This window comes from Lytechinus variegatus, chromosome 10 (genome assembly GCF_018143015.1).
Source record: "Lytechinus variegatus isolate NC3 chromosome 10, Lvar_3.0, whole genome shotgun sequence".
Classification (NCBI taxonomy): domain Eukaryota; kingdom Metazoa; phylum Echinodermata; class Echinoidea; order Temnopleuroida; family Toxopneustidae; genus Lytechinus; species Lytechinus variegatus.
This window is the reverse complement of record NC_054749.1, coordinates 6,411,043-6,430,887: the sequence shown is the minus strand read 5'-3', so window position 1 is coordinate 6,430,887 and position 19,845 is coordinate 6,411,043. Positions and strand designations below refer to the sequence as shown.

The 19,845-nt window shown below is 36.6% G+C and overlaps 1 protein-coding gene across 1 annotated transcript in view; it reads left to right on the top strand.

Annotated features, from left to right (window-relative positions):
• The window catches only part of LOC121422581 (fibrillin-2-like), a 144,298-nt gene that overhangs the window by 104,596 nt on the left and 19,857 nt on the right, over positions 1 to 19,845 (top strand). The window contains exons 59-79 of the mRNA XM_041617731.1: positions 525 to 647; positions 1,625 to 1,741; positions 2,868 to 2,990; positions 3,423 to 3,542; positions 4,191 to 4,304; positions 4,701 to 4,823; positions 5,075 to 5,197; positions 5,773 to 5,895; positions 6,350 to 6,472; positions 7,069 to 7,191; positions 7,683 to 7,805; positions 8,569 to 8,700; positions 9,588 to 9,719; positions 10,180 to 10,314; positions 10,946 to 11,068; positions 11,673 to 11,795; positions 12,328 to 12,450; positions 13,058 to 13,180; positions 13,775 to 13,894; positions 14,393 to 14,518; positions 15,181 to 15,309. Coding sequence (XP_041473665.1) covers positions 525 to 647; positions 1,625 to 1,741; positions 2,868 to 2,990; positions 3,423 to 3,542; positions 4,191 to 4,304; positions 4,701 to 4,823; positions 5,075 to 5,197; positions 5,773 to 5,895; positions 6,350 to 6,472; positions 7,069 to 7,191; positions 7,683 to 7,805; positions 8,569 to 8,700; positions 9,588 to 9,719; positions 10,180 to 10,314; positions 10,946 to 11,068; positions 11,673 to 11,795; positions 12,328 to 12,450; positions 13,058 to 13,180; positions 13,775 to 13,894; positions 14,393 to 14,518; positions 15,181 to 15,309 — 2,601 coding nt within the window. The remainder of the gene's footprint in view (positions 1 to 524; positions 648 to 1,624; positions 1,742 to 2,867; positions 2,991 to 3,422; positions 3,543 to 4,190; positions 4,305 to 4,700; positions 4,824 to 5,074; positions 5,198 to 5,772; positions 5,896 to 6,349; positions 6,473 to 7,068; positions 7,192 to 7,682; positions 7,806 to 8,568; positions 8,701 to 9,587; positions 9,720 to 10,179; positions 10,315 to 10,945; positions 11,069 to 11,672; positions 11,796 to 12,327; positions 12,451 to 13,057; positions 13,181 to 13,774; positions 13,895 to 14,392; positions 14,519 to 15,180; positions 15,310 to 19,845) is intronic.

Here is a 19,845-nt window from a genome sequence, read left to right as displayed (position 1 = left end):
CGTCTCCTTGTATGAATGATATATAATTGTACTTTTACAGAAGTAAATTTATTTGCAAGGAAATATACATAATTTTAAATGTGTTATTAAGAAACATACATTATATTCTTTATTGAAATTAATTTCTTTGCAAGTGAATATTCATAATCTTATATGAATTATTCAGAAATATTTATTTTTCTCCACATATTGTTATTAATATCATTATCTTATGACCATTGTTACCTTTTTGGTACTGTACTTTCACTTGTTACTACTATTGCTTTTATCATTCTTGTCATTAAGAGTTATTATTACATTGTTTTCTTTTCATCATCATCACAATTATCAATTGTTGTTATAATCATGATCATCTTATGAAACATATAATACAGATTTTGCTTTGGCATTAGAATAATTACACACGTTTGTTACCTTTGAAACATTCCAAATACCCTTGTTCCATCGGTACCTTGTGCATGTAATATGTACTGGTTCCCTCAATTATGTGCATTATTTGTTTTATTTAAATTTGATGATTCCAGCTCTAAACCCATGTGAAACGAACAGATGTGTGAATGGAGGCACATGCCAACCAACCATAGGAGACTGCACTCAATCATCATGTCTGTGTCAAGGATGCTTTACTGGGGAATTCTGCGAAATAGGTAAGTCTAATGCCAGAAACTTGCAATCAATTGCAAATCTATTTTATGGCCCTAAATGAATCATATATCTTGCAACTAATGTCAAATTTGCGATTAATTGTTAACCTGCTGCTTGAAACAAGGAGTGTAATCTGATTTGTTGCAGCTAAAGTTGATCTGTTAATGGTAAAATTTGCAAATGAATATTTGCAATTGATTGATCCCTAAGAATGAAATAAAAAATTACATGGCAATATGTTAAAAAGACACAGAATATCGATGTAATGATACATAAATAGTACACATCAACTGTGTTAGTAAGAATTATATGCATGTGGTACTGTTAGAACAGATGGGTGTTTCATTAAGGTTTTTTATAAGATAAGAGCGACTTTAAGAATGACTGGTGAACCTTTCTTAAGTGCTAAATAATCACCAATGAACAAATGGTGAACATCATTTACCACAAGAAATTTGCTCTTTACTCACGAACAGCTTTATGAAACGGTCCCCAGTTGTAGCAAGCCTGAGGCATAGTCAAGGGAATTTGGACTGTTTCCAAGGTAGCAACTATGTGTAATGACAGAGCAAAGTAGAGTGTATTTATATGATCTGTAAGATAGCGATGTGGATCCTTTAGTTCATAAACCATCATCTTATAAAAACCAATAGATTAGAGTCATTAGTATCAGTCAATAGCAGATTTTCCTGTCAGCTAAAATAAATGACTGGTCTCATGATCGATTGCAACAAATCATTTGCTTAGGATCCATATCACCATGTTACATTCCATGAGTTCGTCATGGATAGGCTTTGTAACACCTGCTAAAATGTTTACTTCAGAGGAATTTCCCTTTAATTCAGAATTCATGCGAATAACAATCATGTACATTTAGAAAATCTGTTCTCAGTTTTATTTTCAGTTTTATAATCCCAATAATTGTACAGTGTTAATACCAACAAATTTCCTTCATTTGTGTTGTCTATTTTACATTCAGCTCTAAATCCTTGCAACGGTAATCCATGTGGTATTGGTGGTGTGTGTACTCCTATTTCATGTACCTCCTACTCCTGCCAATGTGATTCCTGTCACTCTGGAATAAACTGTCAAACAGGTATTATTGTGATAATAATGATAATAATGATAACAGCATATTTACCGAGGGTAACCACTTCAGTTCCAAAAAAACATTCTCCCAGCAGGCCCTGCTTTTATTATTACCCATCTAAGCTAGGCTACCGATTCAGGTGCACACAGCTTTTTTGAGGAATTATTTCCTGCTGGTACCCATTTACCTCACCTGGGTTGAGTGCACCCCTACAGAAATTTCCAAGCTTGCGGGAAGCGTGCGACTAGCTTGCGCAAGCTTGCGGCATGCTAGTAACTAGCATGCGGTTAGCCTAATAAGCGTGTGATATGCGTGCAGAGTAATAGTTAAGCGATCTTTTAGCGAGCAGGGACTGTTCGCTAGCATGCACTCGCTTATTAAGCGAGTGCCCTGCTAGTCGCATGCTAGTTACTAGCAAGCGGCACGCTTAAATTTCGGTAGGGGCAGCACAGTGTGGATAAATTTCTTGCTGAAGGAAAACACGCCACGGCTAGGATTCAAACCCACGACCCTCTGTTTGAAAGGCGAGTGTCAGAACCACTCGACCACGACGCGCCCATGATACTCTGTTCATTTACAGGGATGGTGCTACAGGGGGCAGGGGCGATTGACCCCAATGACTTTTCAAGTAGTGAAAAGGAGGAAGAGGATAAAAGGGAGAAAAGGGGAAGAGTAGAAGGGGAGCATGAAACAGAGAGGTGTAAGTTGTGTAACTCTCTTACTACTGTAATTTAATTGAAAAAAGTGGGTCGTAATGTGCCCCTCCATGAAAATACCCTGGTTCCGCCTCTTTATCTTTCATGTTCATAATGCCATAATAACTTCATTAATAGGTAAAATGTATATTAAATTGTGTTCTAAGCACCCTATTTTTTTTTAAATTCTAATTGTTTTGTTAAGGGAGTGTGCACTGAAATTTTGATTTTTCTTTTGAATCAAATATGTATGATTTCACTTTTATGAATATTGCTGACAATCACAGATTTAGATTTTTGTGAAGATTTTATGTCTTTTTTGACAAATGGATAACATTGTACAATAAATAATAAGCTATTAATTTCAATTGGTGACATTCTATGGCCACCAGTAAAAAAAATGACTATGACCCTCTTCACTGATCATTATTTTTCAGATGTAAATGTTTGTTTGCTGGCCAATCCTTGTCAGAATGGAGCGACTTGTTTTTCAGCCAGTGACTGCGAGTCGGCTTTCTGTTCATGTACCTCGTGTTATACAGGACAGTTCTGTGACCAAGGTAAATTTCCAGTGATTACTGCCAAAATATAGTACATGCTATTCTGGTTTTCATTTGTCATATGTGGCAACTGGTCAAATTTGTTTCATTGTTCAACAGTGAACTGCCAGGATTATCATTTCAAAAGTATTTATTGTGTTATTCATTCTATGTTAATTATTTTAAAGATTTGTCTATTTGTTTATTTTTTGCGTATTAATTATTTCATTTTTAATTATTTGTTAATTTAATTTTCAATTTTTATTTATTATTATCAATTTTTTTTGGGGGGGGTTGGATTCTGGATTTGGGGTTCGTTTTCAGATTCAATTAGGGTCACAGAATTCTGTAGGTAGCTAGTTAATTGTAAATAAATGGATTTTTTTCTCTTAGAAAATAATCGTATAACTCTCCTGGCTTACATATGAATTCAAATACCAATATTTTTTTCAGAGATTGATTTTTGTCTAGGCAGAAATGACGTATGCCTTAATGGTGGATTATGTGTCACGAGTTGCCCGGATGTACAATGCATTTGCAGTCAGTGTTTTACAGGGAACCAATGTGAAATTGGTAGGTATCTTCTTTGAAGTGATGATAAGAGCCAATATTGTCACACCTTGTTCTTTTACTTCTAAATATATAGTAAAAAGAAAACACATGCCCCTTTGTCCAAACACTGTCTTGTTTCCAATTATTCAGTAAAGAACTAGTGGTGCCATAAACTATATGAACTTTTCTGTCCCCTTTTATTAATAATCTTTGCCTCTTGTTTGCAAATTCTTGATGCAGAATCCTGAAAAACATATGTTGCAGTAGTATTGGGTATACTCCCAGGATCCTTTCTTTAAAATATCAAGAGTGAGTGAAGATATGTACAAAATAAATGTCATAGCTATAAATTTCACTTGGTCTCTCTTCATATAATTTTATCCACAGTTGATTGTTTGCCAAGCCTTGGAGCTCTTTCACATACTAGAATAAGACTATATTGTGTATTTTTTAAAATCTTGAAGTGAATTTGGATCATTTTCTGTCATTACAATTTTGAACAAATAGTGAAAGACTATTTGGTGCCATTTTTTGTTTTATGGTTGATTTAATACGTAATGTTTATCATTAAAATAATTAAATGCAACTACAGAGTTCATATTAACAGTTCAAAGTGAATGAACATTTGTTCTCACATTAATACTGTTCTTTTGTTGTATTCAAATGAAGCCATTGATGCTTGTGAATCTAACCCATGCTTTAATGGAGGAACTTGCGTGAATCAATGCTCTAGTTTCACCTGTCAGTGTCCACCTTGTTACACCGGTCTTCAGTGTCAATCTTGTAAGCAATTTACCTATCACTTGATCTTTTCATCATTCTGATAGTTTGATTAAACCTTCCTCAATTGAGCTTTTATGCTTATGTTTCATGTTACAGGAATCGTTTACAAAATCAGACCTTGAGTTCCCAATGATTTCCCAATTATCACATACTAGTAGTTTGTCATTGTATGCATCATCATTCAATGTGGAATCATTAGTAAGGAAAAGAGCAGTTATATTCTATTTTTAAAGATGGCAGTATAAATATATCGGCATAAAGATCCGACGTCAGTTATATCATTTCTATATGAAGGAAAATGAAATCATTCTAATGGTTGAAGAGCATTATTTTATTTACCTGTATTTTTATATTATGTTCATGACTTCTACCACTTTTTTATATTTTTATTTACAGATCAGGGTGCATGCACTTTGAACAGATGTGAAAATGGAGGTGTATGTGTAGAATCAGCATTATCATGTTTTACCTTCTCATGTATGTGTAGTGGATGCTACACTGGAACATTCTGTAATATGTGTAAGTTTCAGCTTGCATCAATAGCTGAATCTATATCCATCTGCAATCTGAGTTTGGGTGTAAGACACTATTCATATTGGTATGTGTGTTCATCTTGGAAGCACTTCATGAAATAGTTAGAGATGTCCTCTTAAACTGTTATAAGCTACTGAAAATGCTTGCATCTAAATAGCAGAGAACAAATAAGTCAGTGTATTTCATTTGTTTCATGAAACACTCCCCAGTTCTCCTCATTTGTTTTATCATTACAGTGCTGAGCCCTTGTTCACCCAACCCTTGTAGCAATGGAGGTACCTGTAATCCTGTACCTGGATCATGTACAGATTATACCTGCTCATGTCCAGGTTGCTGGACAGGGATTAACTGTTTGACCTGTGAGTATGATTTCCTCTAAACCCTTTTTGGTAAGCCCTCAGATCAGGAGAACTTTATAATGATATTAATTAAACATAAGGTTTATATAGCACAGTTATGTGGAAGTGAATTGCACAGAGTTTAATAGCCGGGACTTTTAAGAGATTAGCAGTTGATCTTACTTTCACTTTTACTGTCATATTGTTTTTCCCATCTCACAAGGGAATACGTCAGAAAGTCTCTACCATTTTCCATATATCATTTATGAATTATATCATTCTTTTGACTTATATAAGCATTCATGAAAATTAGTACAATTTTAATCATACAATCAATTTGCATAATGATAACAAATACACTTTTTATTCAATTTTTGCTTTCAATAAACAACATATAAAAGAAATAATATTCAAAACTATGCCAAGTTATGGGTATCCCACTTGAATAGTATTACTGTTATGTATGCATATGTTCAAACCTAAGTACATTCCTCTGTGGTTATGACAGATATACTGTGCCGCAACACAATGTTGTATCTGCTATGGCTTCTTAGATTCTTTAATAAATCACTTTACCTTTGATGCTTCAATAACAGTCGACAACCCTTGCCAGAGTAATCCATGTGCAAATAATGGATTATGTCAGCTGACCGGTAGTGCTTGCAACTCCTATACATGCCAATGTGATGGATGCTGGGTTGGACAGTTTTGTACCATAGGTAAGCATAAATCAAGATATTTGACTGCTCCAGTATTCTTAAAAATAGAAATAATAGGTGTAATAGAAATATAGTGTGATATTTCTCAATAATTTCAAACAATTTTGATTAGATATTGTTATTGGTAGGTATATGTTTTGACACATTTTACGTTCAATGGCATCAGTTGGTTTGAAGAGTGAAATATCAAGTAAAATCCAAAGTTTCCTCACTTCATCAGATTATTATGCATCATGTTTCCAAGCAATAACCTATATGTATGGTGTAATATAAGAATAAATGATATATGTTAATCAAAATGAAAAAGACTTCATCTTGATCACTATTTAACCAAGTTACTAAACAAAATTGATTGATTTACCATACACAGGAGCATATAAAAACACAGTACAAAATAATCTTTGAATTATTGCTCCACTCTGTTAATATTATTATCAATATTTTTTTGCTTTAGACATGAATGCCTGTTCACCATCCCCATGCCTCAATGGAGGGACTTGTCTAAGGTCTAACTCAGATTGCAACGATTTCTTTTGCCAATGCACAGGATGCTTCACTGGGTCTCAGTGTCAACAAGGTATTGTCTAATTTAGCATTTCAAGTCATTGGCACGGATTCTGAAGTCGGGTGTAACTTAAACTCAAGTTTAAAGTTGTGGTTTAAGTATGGTTAGCTTATTAATCACAAACAGTAGAGATAGGATATTTCAGCTCATTTGGCTCTGAAATCATTCATAATTGTCTAGGAAGTATAAATAGATGAATATCTTCATCGGTGAATCAGGAAAGAGCACAGTAAACATAAGGAACACATAACCTAATAAATATTTTGACACGTTTGGCTTCTCATAATTTAAGCACAGAGTTAGACCATGGTCTAAGTTAAACCTGACTTCAGAATACGGGCCATTGAATAGTGTCATTACAGTTATCTTAAGAACTTGCCAAATACCTCTGTCATTGTCATCTTAAATTGCCAAAAACATGATTAAATGGTACTTTTTGTGTTTGTTATTTTCTGTATCCATGACTGATACTCAACAATTTTGAAATGCAAGAGTCATAACCCAAAAGAGATTCAGGTTCTGCAGTACACATATAGTTAGGATAGGGAGTAGATCCCAATCATATATAAGTAGCACGATGTCATTTGATGCTTTGTCTTTTCTTACAGCGATCAATCCCTGCAATGGAAACCCTTGTCAGAATGGAGCCATTTGTACACAATCTCCATTTTCCTGTACACAGTTTGAGTGTACATGCGTTGGCTGTTTTACTGGACCAACTTGCTTAGCAGGTAGATAAGTTCTTTCTTATTCTTCCTAATGCTTTTTATTCTTGACATACACTTGATAGAGCCTTTATTAATCATTAGATATTGACAAGGTTTTTACTGATATTTCATCAATAAAATTTGTTTTAAAGCTGAACAACTTGAAGTCTGAATCACTTGTATATTGGCTTCCTGCCTTGGGATTAAAGAATGCTACTCCTTTGTCCAAAAGCTATTTGGATGAAAAGAGTGTCTTAAAGTGTAATAAGAATAATAAAGCATTGTATAGCACAATACATCTAGATATAATCTATTCCTGAGTGCAGTATTGTTGTGATCTTGACTAACTCAAGCAGCAATTTCTAATGCTCAACACATTGGAAACACTTACTATTACCATTTGAATTTAGAATAAAAAATGTGGATTATCAATACCTGACGCTGCATTGTCCAATAAAGCCAGATATCTGAAATGAGAAGTTCACTTTTCAAATCATATTTTTTTTCACTTTTAGCTATTGATCGGTGTCTCAACAACCCTTGTGCTAATGGTGGGACATGCTTCAAGTCAGATAACTCTTGTGTAGATTTTTTCTGCCTTTGTACTGACTGTTGGTCTGGTCAGGACTGCACAATAGGTATTTATAAGTTTAGTCAAAGTTTGGTTCATTTCACTGGAGTAATTTCGTTTACTGTAGTTTAGAATTAGAGTTTGATATTCAAACATAAAATATTAAGACTGAGGGATTTACAATTTTTTAAAATCAAATAGTGACTGATTAATTAAAGATTAAATGAAGAGATGGAATTGAAACGAGGTGATCATTATGAATGCATTAATGCATCAGTATAATAGTGAACCATTTGGTTGGTATCAAAATCTGAATTAAGATCGACAAAGTATGTCTGTAAAATGCAATATACTTGGTATGTAAGCAGAGCCTATATCTTTTTCTGTAGCGATTCAAAGGTAAGCGCATTGGCGCATATTCTTTGCTTAGGTTTAATTAAAACTCTAGTCAGAGTTTTGGTGGAACTATGGATAATCAACTACAACATTTTACAGTAGAGATTCAATTTGTCAACATAATTGATGACACACCATTCAAAATGGTCTGAGAATATTGACTTAAGTACTCTTCTTCAGCACTAAAGCATGGCGAAAGAACGCAGAGAACTTGCAAGAAACTTACAAGGTAAACAAAATCTTGACAATTTAGTTTTCCCCAAACATTAGCATAAAGAAAGGCTGTGGTCTTGATAAAGCTGGAATTCAGAATAAGGGCTTTTGATTTTTTTTTTTGGTCTGAAAAAATACTGATAAACCGACCAGTTTCCATCAGTTTAAAGACTGCATTTTGTAAGTTGCATTTCATACTTTTTCTTCTTTTTTTTATCCAGCTACTGACCCATGCAGCACTAACCCATGCCTCAATGATGGGACCTGTATTTCTCAACAGACCAACCCCTCACAATGTCCTACCTACACCTGTCAATGTCAGTCATGCTTCTCAGGAGACGTCTGCCAAACATGTAAAGTATTTACTACACCTCTATAGAGAATGGCAAATGTAGATAATAACCATCTGTGATGATGTTGTGACTAGAAATTATTTCAATTGTTCAATATTCAGTAGTGAATGGCTAGTGTGATGAGGTAAAAGATCTTCAAGCTAGTTTGATTCCCATATCTAAATTTTAAATCAAACAGACCTTTTTTTGTCAGTGACATCAGCTGTCCTGACCATATGATCATTTGTTACAGGTGTATCCCATCGCAAGTAAATCATTTATGGAAACATATTTTTTCTTGTAAATGACATGTACTATGTTTATATTCTTTTATGACAAAAGATTTTGTATGATTTTTTCAGAAAAAGAAAGATAATTTGTGATAATAAAATAATGTCTATTTTAATGAATCAAAAAGTTCTTATTGTTATTTTAGGAATTATTGTGCTACATGTATCATCGTATTTTTCTAGGATCATTCCACTATGATATATTGGATATGTTTGTTTCCATATACACATACAGTACTATAACATTGTACTCATATGGTGGTATTATCATTGCCATAGTTAACCTTAGGTTAACTTAGACCACATTTTCATGGAATGCCAGTTGTCAATTCTTTCACTCAGTAAAGATCATTTGAATCCTGAAAAAAAATGTTGCCCAAAGAAAGCAATGTTTAGTTTCTTGGTAAGTATAGGATTAACCTGTGTTTAATTATCAGAGTATGTGTGGAAAGCAGTTTTGAAACTGGCAATGCCACCCTGTATGAATAAGACTACAAATTAAGATATAAATGAATAAAGATCTCAAAATGTCACTTTTACTCTCCTTCCAAACTAATAATCATACCTTTCAAAACCATACATTTCTTTAGAATGTCTTTGGTTTTGCTTTGATTGCAGTTGTTGATGTATGTACTAACGCACAATGCCAGAACAACGCGAGATGTGAGCCAGCACTTGTTGCTAATCAGATCTGTCCAGTACCACAGTGCGAGTGTATCGATTGCTGGATGGGAGACGACTGCACCGAGGGTAGTTATGTAGTTCAGCTGAAAAGTCATAGTCCTTATCAGAATAATAAAGACTAATAATCATATTCAAAATCAGGTCATCATAGGCATTGTAATTTGTATGAAGTTACCTGACTCCTTCAAAGCAAAATATCGATAGTCATCCTAATATACACTTTAATCTTAAAAAAAAATTTACTAAATTTTTTATATGATATGTGAATACATTACATAGGTCTCATGTTTCCATTAAAATAATTCTTATTTTTTCCATGAAAACAGTAAATTCAGATCTTTTGCCTATTCAGATAATGCCAAGGAATTTGGAGGGATGGTTTTTTAACATAATTGACAATGCCCTTTAAATATGATACTCTCAAGGTTATGCATAGATAAATAAAGAATTATTGATAATAATCTACAAGAAAATATATATTCATAAGATTGACTTGCTTTCTATATTTTTCATGATTTCATTCTAGCTGCTGACCCATGTCTTAGTAACCCCTGTTTTAATTCTGGTACCTGTTTGACTGTCACTGGTCAGGGAAGCACTCTGTGTCCATACTTCATATGCCAGTGCCCAACTTGTTTGACCGGACCAAGATGCCTTACAGGTACACCTTCAGTTAAATAATAATGGTGCTACCAACTTGCCAGAAGTAACTCGTCTATTCTCTAATACATTTTTGAGGTTTTCTTCTTGTTGATATGATTTATCATAAATTTGAAGAACACACACTTTAGAGGTATTATATAAATTCTTAATCACACTTATTGGAACTAATATGTAATAGAAAATATCAGGATCACTCAATTTTCACACTTTCATTGGTGTTTCTGATATTCATTTTCCAAATTTCCTGCCTGGTAATATAAAATCCCCATTTCTATGATTTTTTTCCCCAGTATGCATGTTTTAATAGTTTTGTTTATCATTGTCTTGTAATTATGTCTGTCATTATATACTAATTGAATTTAACACTTAATAATTTATCATTGAATTATATCTTGTGGAGATATTGTTTTGCCAGAGCAATTCAGTCTTTTCACTGTGAGAAAGGATATTCCGCAAACAAAATTATTCATTTTTTTACTCAGGTTATGTAATTGTCAATATCAAAATGAAATATATATAAGGAGCTAGGTCTTGATTTCAGACATATAGCTATCAAATGATTATATCAGTTTTTCTCAATCCATGATTTATATCTTTTCCATTTGTCTTTATTTATGTTGTCATCAAAGTTGTGAACCCATGCAGTACCAATCCCTGCAACAATGGAGGAACATGTGCCCAAAGTACCACAGACTGTACCCAATACGTGTGCCTCTGCCCTGCCTGCTACACTGGGCAAACCTGTTCCACTTGTAAGATACATAATGCACAAATTAAAGGAATTAAATTTGCATTCTGGGCCATTTTATTTTGAATGTCTTTGTAATTTCTCATGAGCTTTTAAGATATAACATAGATAAGAGAAAGTCTCAAAATCTGAAACTTGTTTCACTATTTATTAGTCATAACATTAACAATTATTAGAATAAAAAAGTATATGATGATAATAATCATAACCATAATAATGATGATTATGATAAAATTGATAATGTTCATAATAATATTGACAACAACAACAACAGAACTGATAATGTAATATTGTTTACTGTTAATTCAAAATGCACCAAAACCACTTTGAAAATACTTCAGACCCACTAGAAGTGTCATCACTTCAGTACGAAGTGTTTCATTATTTATTATGAAAACTAACATTAAAATCTTTATACTCAACAGTTTTCCCTTAAATGGATCAGGCATCCACAAGAAATTGAAAAAAAATGCAAAAAACATTTTTTTACTTTAGCCTTCAAATAAGTTAGCTGAATTATTTTTGTTTGTTTTTTTAAGATGAATGTTCTGTAATTAAATCATTCCCCTGATTTTAAAATCTCTCGTGATATTTTGTTCATGTTTCAGCAATCAATGTATGTGATTCAAATCCATGCATGAACGGCGGTACCTGCTTCCAGAGTGGTCAGTCTTGTGATTCCTTCTTCTGCCGATGTCCCGACTGCTTCAATGGAGAACAATGTCAAGAACGTGAGTCCAGTCAGCCAGCTTAATCCATTAGCAATTTCTCTACATGTGTGGTCTGTAAATTAGTTTATTCAGATTCAAAACTTTCTGCAAATGACCAAGTATGTGCAGACCCAAATAGCATATTCTTTTTCTCCCATTAAAAGTAAAGTTCAATCGTATCATATGAAAGTAATGAACTGAACGTAGGTTTCTGTTTGAAACCAACTACCCTAGTTTAGTAAATGATGGTGATTATTATTATCAGTTCCCATTGAAATGTCATGACAATTATTACATTTTGTGATCATTGTTGTTTCTATCATCATTGAAATTGTCACCATCATCTTCATTGTTATCATCATCACTATGATCATCTTCATCATCATTATCATCATCATCATCATCACCATCATTGTCATTCTCATAACTATCTTCATCTTCATCACTATCATATTTACCACCACCAGCAGGATCACTATCATCATCATACGGATATGCATTTATCTAAATGATCATTCAAATTTTAGAATTAATGTATGTGTTTACCATACAGCGATCAGCCCGTGTGATCCCAATCCTTGTCTCAATGGAGCAACTTGCATGACCAGTGGTACTTCATGTACTGATCACAGCTGTCTCTGTCCAAGGTGTTTCCAAGGACCATCTTGTGAAATACGTGAGTAAGAAATAAAAAAAACCTTTCTCCGGTTCAATGTTTCTTTGATTAACTCATATTTCATTAACTTCATGATTTTCTTTGTGACGAATTCATGTGATTGGTTGTTTTAATTATCTTAAAGCTATTAAATTTTATTTAGTAATTCACCTTAAAAATGATTATCAATGAGATGAAACAGCCCGACCATTGATTTTTAAATAATTCTTTGCCGATGGATCTACTATTTGATACGAGTCTCATCATGTCCATGAATAGGTTAAGGATTACCACATGAAGCAATCTGTGGCAATTTTCCTTTGAAAAGGTTATCTCATTGATAAATCTTTTCCAGTGGCAAATCTCTTCATGAAATGCTCTACACCAGTAATACTTTCTCAGAGATCTTTACATTACTGTGATATCGACATTGTTCAGGTTTAATCCTCCATTGTTTTGACACCTAGATTGATTGTGTGTACAAAATGTAGATCTTTCGAAAAAATAGTTTGGTAGTAAAAAGTACCTACCCCCCATTTTTCATGTTGTAGCCTAACCATTACTGCGTGGATATGTTAGAAGTTAATAACCAATTGTCTTTCTATCACGGTATATTCTTTTTATCCAGCTGTAAATCCGTGCAGTATCAACCCGTGCCAGAACAGCGGTATCTGTATGCCATCCGTAGGCGACTGTGTGGATTATACGTGCCAATGCACCTCATGCTGGTCCGGCCCATTGTGTACAATCGGTAACAGCAATTTTTTAACGAATATCTATGTGTTCAAAGAAAATGATCTTAACCTGGGGAGCATTTCATCATAATTATCATCCAACTAGTTGTCAGGTCTGACAACTTTCCTTGAGAATGATTGGCTGAGTGTCACTGTTACCATGGTAATTATCGGATAAAACGTCTGACAAGTGCTTTCATGAAATGCTCCCCAGATTTGACATCTTTTTTTTATTCTGATTGGCCGAGAAGCACTGAAACTATAGTAACGGTCAGATAAAACATCCAACAAGTCCTTTCATGCAATGCTACCCAGATCTTTTGAAGCAGTATACATACATAAGGGGTGCATTTACCTTTAACTTTTTTGGGCTTTCTTGGTAAGTCTTGGAAACCCTCAGAGCTTTTCAATAATTCTTTTCTTGAAACCCCCTAACTTCAAGTCTGTATGGGGTATATCTTACTCTGATTCACCCTTGATATTTAAAGTGCAATGTTATTGATTCATACACAGTAGCACACGTTGACTAATGCAGAGATGTCTTTTATGCAGCATGAAACTGGGAATTTAAGTCCTACCTAACTCTTTGTAAAACAACCCCCTTATTTCAGGAATGGATGTGTGTTCCAGCAATCCTTGTCAAAATGGAGGAGTTTGTGAATCAACTTCTAACTGCTCAGCCTACGTTTGTCTGTGTGCGAACTGCTGGGATGGAGCCACTTGCGAAATTGGTGAGTATTTGACAAATACTGGTAACATTCATACCACAAATTATGATACACAAGAATTCAAATGAGATTACCCACTACAATCAGTCAAAAATTAATGATACTTCAAAAATGAATAGCCATACTAATATAAGGTATTTGCAAATAACCCCCTTGAAAGGTGCTTGAGGTGTTCATATATTACCCCATCTCAGCAAGTCTACCAATTTCAGTGCTCACAGTAGTTCAAGAACGAATGTAGTACTTGCAATAATACTGTTGTTCAACTTTATTGATAGTATCAAATAAAGGTTACATTTTTATGCCACTTGGACTTTATATTTTCTTTGGAAGTTATTGATTTTGTTCTACATTCCTGACATTGCGTTTGGGCTGTCATTTAATCCACCCACTTACAATCAGTTCTACTTTAGTATTTTAATCATGTTTTAAATTATATGATGCAAGATATTACGGAATTCTTTTCTTCATAATCTTTATTCCCATCTCGGCATGTTATAGATCTCGGTATCTGTGCCACAGGGAACCCGTGCCAAAATGGTGGTGCATGTATTCAGGATCTCAACATATGTTCATCATCTTCTTGCGACTGTCCAGAATGCTATGCAGGCGACACATGTCAAATTGGTAAGTTGAATTGATGCTCACATTATTTAAATTATTTCTTATAAACACAGTCTATATATATGATTCACGTAGAGTAAAGCTTCTTTAAGTTGTAATACACACCAAAATTTGTATTGATTGTTTTACTTTATTTGATTTTGATATAAACATGAGCAATAGAATATTACATGGCATTCTTCAGAAAGAATGATCATACTGCAAAATGCTAGTGAGACAGGCCATGAGTTTTAATGATATAATGACTATGATAACAAGTGTGTATTTATTATTTGATTTTATTTTCATCTTGGTAACATTCAAGGTTGTTGTATGAATCCACGAACATTGAAGAATATGTAGAATGAGAAAGAGCCCTTACAAAGGAGATTTTCCCATGTACGGAATGCTTGTCTTTTCCTATTCTACAAAATTTATATCCAACATGTTTTAAATATGATCAAATGTTGACGTTGAATTCGATGTTTGTTGTATTCATATCAGAGATTACCTAATAACAAATATAAGTTGATTTTAAAGTGCATATGAAATTACCTAGTATATATTCTTTCATGGCCCATTTGAGCAAAATTGGGAGGATATTTATTACAACATCCCAAAGCTATTAGTGCAATGCTTGTATCTACACTGAAAGACTATTTCTCATATCAATATGTATGCTTCAGAACTGGACGGTTGCTCTGTAAATCCTGACTTCTGTCTAAATGGTGGTACATGTATGAATGACTGTCCATCAAAACTCCAACCAGCCTGCCAATGTACTGAATGTTGGACTGGACCACAATGTGAAACAGGTAAGAATCATTAGAGCATCCTGGATTTGATACACCATATCTGGGTGTCGTTTCATAAAGCTGTTCGTAAGTTAAGAGCGACTTTGAGAACGACTGGCGAACCTTTCTTACGCGCTAAACCATCGCCAATGAATATACCATTTGCCACAAGAAAGGATCACCTGTCGTTCTTAAAGTTGCTCTTAACTTACGAACAGCTTTATGAACCCCCTCCCAGGCCTTGTACCTCTATAATACCCCTATAATTCAATGAAGAAGAATATGATATACCGTTCAGGTTTTCTTGCCTCTCAAAATATCCTTGCGCTGCCCTGGATGGTAATTAGTTGTGGGGCAACCTGAAAATGTACCTGTATAAAAGTGCTTTTTGACAGACATTTACTGATTGTTCAAACATGTATTATAAGTAATTTGTTTTTTGTTGTTCTGCTCTGAAACGTGTTGAGCATCTAATCAAGGTGGAAAGTGAGCTATACAAGTTTTTTTTTTATTTAGTATTACTAAATATAAAGCAAGTAATGATACCAAAGACTCATAATCATTCAAAAATCAAAGTTATAGTCAGTGTTTCTGTAGCTACCTTTGGAAAAACTCCTTTTGAAAAAAATGCATTATTTGTCCATATCTTCATATATATATATATATATATATCTTCAAACAAAACATGTTAGTTGTTTTGATAATTGATTCAACTTTTTGGTGCAGAATTTCATTATTTACTATCAATAACTGGGATATACTCATTTGATTTGCTAGTTCATTACGATTAACTTGCGTGCCGAATATAGAGTACACAATTTTCCTGCGCGCGCGCTGCATCTCCCCATATACGCACTATCCCAAGATCATCGCGCAATTTGGCGTCCATTTCCTCTTTTACTTTCGCATGCTGTCGAGTTCAGTCGCAAAGCTAAGTACACTCTCAAACTTTGCAATTCTGTTTTCCTTTTGGATACTTTTATTGTGCATTCTTCCCTTATTTCAATCTTATTTGTCTGATTTAAGATTGTTGTAAGATTATCCCGTCGCGCAGAGCTTCCGTGATATTTATTTCACGTTTCTTGTTCCTCTCCCTGAGTTTGTTTTTTAAGATACGTTTCTCAACAGGCGGGTTGTCTTCACTTCTCCGCCCCATAGCTCCGCGCCTTCCTGCGTGTCGCGGGCGTTGACTTCGCTCCTTTTTAATTCCTTTAATTCTTGTTATTCACTGACTTCTTCGTTTATACGACTCTCGTGAATTTATTTTGAATTATTTCTCCACAGATAGGTTCTGTAGGACGTCAGGAGCGTCGTACTTCAATCTCGTTTCAGGTTCTTTGTCTCTTGTTTCGAGGTAGTTGATTGTTCTTTTGTTTCAATCAATCCTTTGTTCTTGTGTTTATTAATTGAATTAATTAGTTAATTAATTAATTATTTGATTAATTAAAAAAAATAAAATAAAATAAATAAATTTTCTGACCTTGTCTTAAAATATTTTTTTTCTTTTCTTTCACAAGAATACTTAGAAATTTTTTTAGGAAGCCGTCTCCTGTCAGCGTTCGTCGCCTTTGGCTCGGCCTTCCTTCTCGGGAAAGCTATTTTTGTTCTTCCCCCTTTTCTTTTTCAGATCAGCTGCCGGTCTCCGGACTTATAATTTTTTTTTCTTAAACTTCTTGTTTAAAAAAAAAAAAAAAGAAAGGGAATCTTGTTTCCTTTTTTTTTCTTAGCTGATCCTCACCTCAAGAAAAATTATTTTTTCTTTTGAACAGGTGGACACAAAAAAAAAAAAAAAACTTCGTGTTTTCTTCTTTTTAGGTGCTTCCCCCCTTCTTTTCAGAATTTTAGCGGAAGCAGCTTCTTGTTGTGGTAATCAAATAATTAATTAATTAATTAATTAATTTTCTAACGGACTTCAGGGACAGTGTCTCATAATAATTCTTTAATTATTACTGTTTCCTTTTGTTCTGGGATTTTACCTTGTATCATCCTTGTGAGATTTGATTTTGACTCTCAAAAGTCCGCTTTTTGAGGTCTTTTGACTTCTGGGTTGGGGTTTGTTACCCCCCTACCCCCTTGTTTCTTCTCTGTTTTTTATCTTACTACTAGATCACCCTACGGCAATAATGAGCCTTTCGGACTCTCTTCCTGAAGAGCCTCAGGCGACTGCTGTTTCGGGGTCCAACACCGGGGTCTTATTCCCCACCACAGGTAGTATAGATAGCGAGAACAGAGTCAGAGCCCCGTGGGCTCTCAAAGGGGTGGAACCGTGGACGCGCGTTCACGTGCCCCGCTTAATAAGGGTGGAACCGTGGATTTGCGACCACGTGCCCGCACGGTGATGGCCAAGGCTTCCGTCCCGGAACCTGAACCTTTTCGGGGAGCGTCGCACTAGTACAGAAAACGGCGACTCCTCTAGGGCTGTCAGACCCACCGGCCATCGGGTCACCTAAAGTCCGGGGGGAGAGCACGGGTCTCTCCACCCGGCAAAGACTAGGCTCGATGCCGTGTAAGACCCCTCTAGGGAGCGGCGGCAAAGGGCTACCAGCCCCTAGTCGGAAGAGGCATCTGAGTCCGACCGTGTCGGACTCTCAATTCAATCTGACACCGTCAGATTCGGCCGACGCCTCCTCTCGCTCGGCTAGCTCTCCCCGTGGGAGAGCTAAGGAGAGGAAGACAGGCGCAGCCCAGCCTCTTGTCCCTTCTTCAGCTCCGGCACCGGAGCAACCGAAGAAGAAGAAAAGAAGAAGAGGAGAACCACAGACATAAGCCCCGCTCCGTTGGGCGGTCTGTCCTCTGATTCTTTTGATTGCCAGGCCTCTCAGCTTCTAAAGCTACTCCAGAGTGCCTTTCAGCACTGCGGGTTTTTACCCCCAGGCTTGCCTGCTTCAGCCGACGGTACTACAAACCGAGCGGATCAAGCAGACAACGGCCTTCCAACACACCGAGGTGCCTCTAGCGATTCTCACGAACCGCCGGCCCTCGAACAAAATGGCCAGGCGTCGTAACTTCATGTTACAACAGAACGCCCTCGAGCACCACGGATCTTTATCCTCATGCTCCCTGTCAGCTAAAACCGCCGTGTCGAGCACCGGGCAGGTCAAGCAGACAGTCGCCATCTCGCACCTCGGAGAGTCACCGGCAATATCATGATTCGCCGGCTCACGCACCTGCAAGGGAAATCCCCGCTAATACACAGGTGTTATCGACATACGGGCGTCGCCCTCCATTATGTCGCCAGACTCCCGATAATTGTGGGTCAAGCGTCGCAACTCTCATGTTGTTTCATACTCCCATTATGTCACCAGACTCCCGATAATTGTGGGTCAGGCGTCGCAACTCTCATGTTGTTTCATACTCCCATGAGCAGTGCGGGTAATTCACCCACGCTTCATACCAGCTTCAGCCGCCTTGCTAAGCACTGTGCGGTTCAAGCAATCACCTGTCCTCTCACACCGGGCATTTATTGAAACGCTGTTCACCTACACGGTGACCCCCGTTTCTATGCAGGTGCTTCCGACATACGGCTTTCAAGCATCAACATGTCGGCAAGCTCTCGATGACCGACGGCTGGACGTTGCATCTGTACAGGTTGCACCTATGCGTCCCCGAGCATTACGGGTTCTTACCCTCATGTTCTCCGTCATTATAAGACCGCCGCGGTCTTATTGCCGGTGTCGGGTATTGAGCGGATTGAGATTTCTCTCGCCAACCCGCACTCCGGGGAGCCATCGGCGAGTTTTACCTGCATGGGTATCCCCCCTTATTATGCAAGTACTCTCGAATTCGCCCTCTACGTCAAGTCCACGTACGGCGACGTCTCTTTCAGCGGTAACTCTCTCCATTCTACCCCCTAAGCGGGCCTGTAGATTGGAGGTAAGAATTTCTTACATACCGCATGCCGCACTTCTCTCGTGAGAATGTTTGGCTGCTTTTGAGAGGGCAACCTATCACGCCCGCGGACCGTCCGCCCAGGCGACGGGACCGTCGGTTTCTGGCCTGAACCTCACTTTCTATTCGAAAGTAAGGGTGCCCTGTCTTACTTAGCTCCTACTCTTGTAAGGTTAGAGTCAGGGCTAGTACAGACACCCGTCCTCCAGCGATCGCCGCTGTAGAGAGGGCGACTCCGATATGAGCACCATCACCGCTCAGCGGTATGTCTCACTATCTCGTAGCTCTCCGAGCCTATGAGTATGTATATCAGATCTGAATGTCACGGCGATTAAAAGTTCTCCTGTGCTTAGTAATCGCTATGCCTTCACCACCCGGTGCATTATGGTTATTTTAACCTATTTGTCTCGTATTCGGGCGGCTTGTACGAGCCCTGCCCGAGCTGCCATCACCGGTCGTCCCCCCGGACACCGCCGGCAGCACCCGCACCGAATACCTGGAGGGAATCAGCTATTCATATGCTAAGATATCCCTCCTGTTGACATTCACAGCTGTTCCCCAAGTCTTTCCCGGTCGGGTAAGCATCATCTCGGAGGAAAGAAACCGCCGTACATCCCATGAGATTGTTGGCTGTGTACGTGCGTTCAAGCTTGTTTAAAGCCCCAGGAT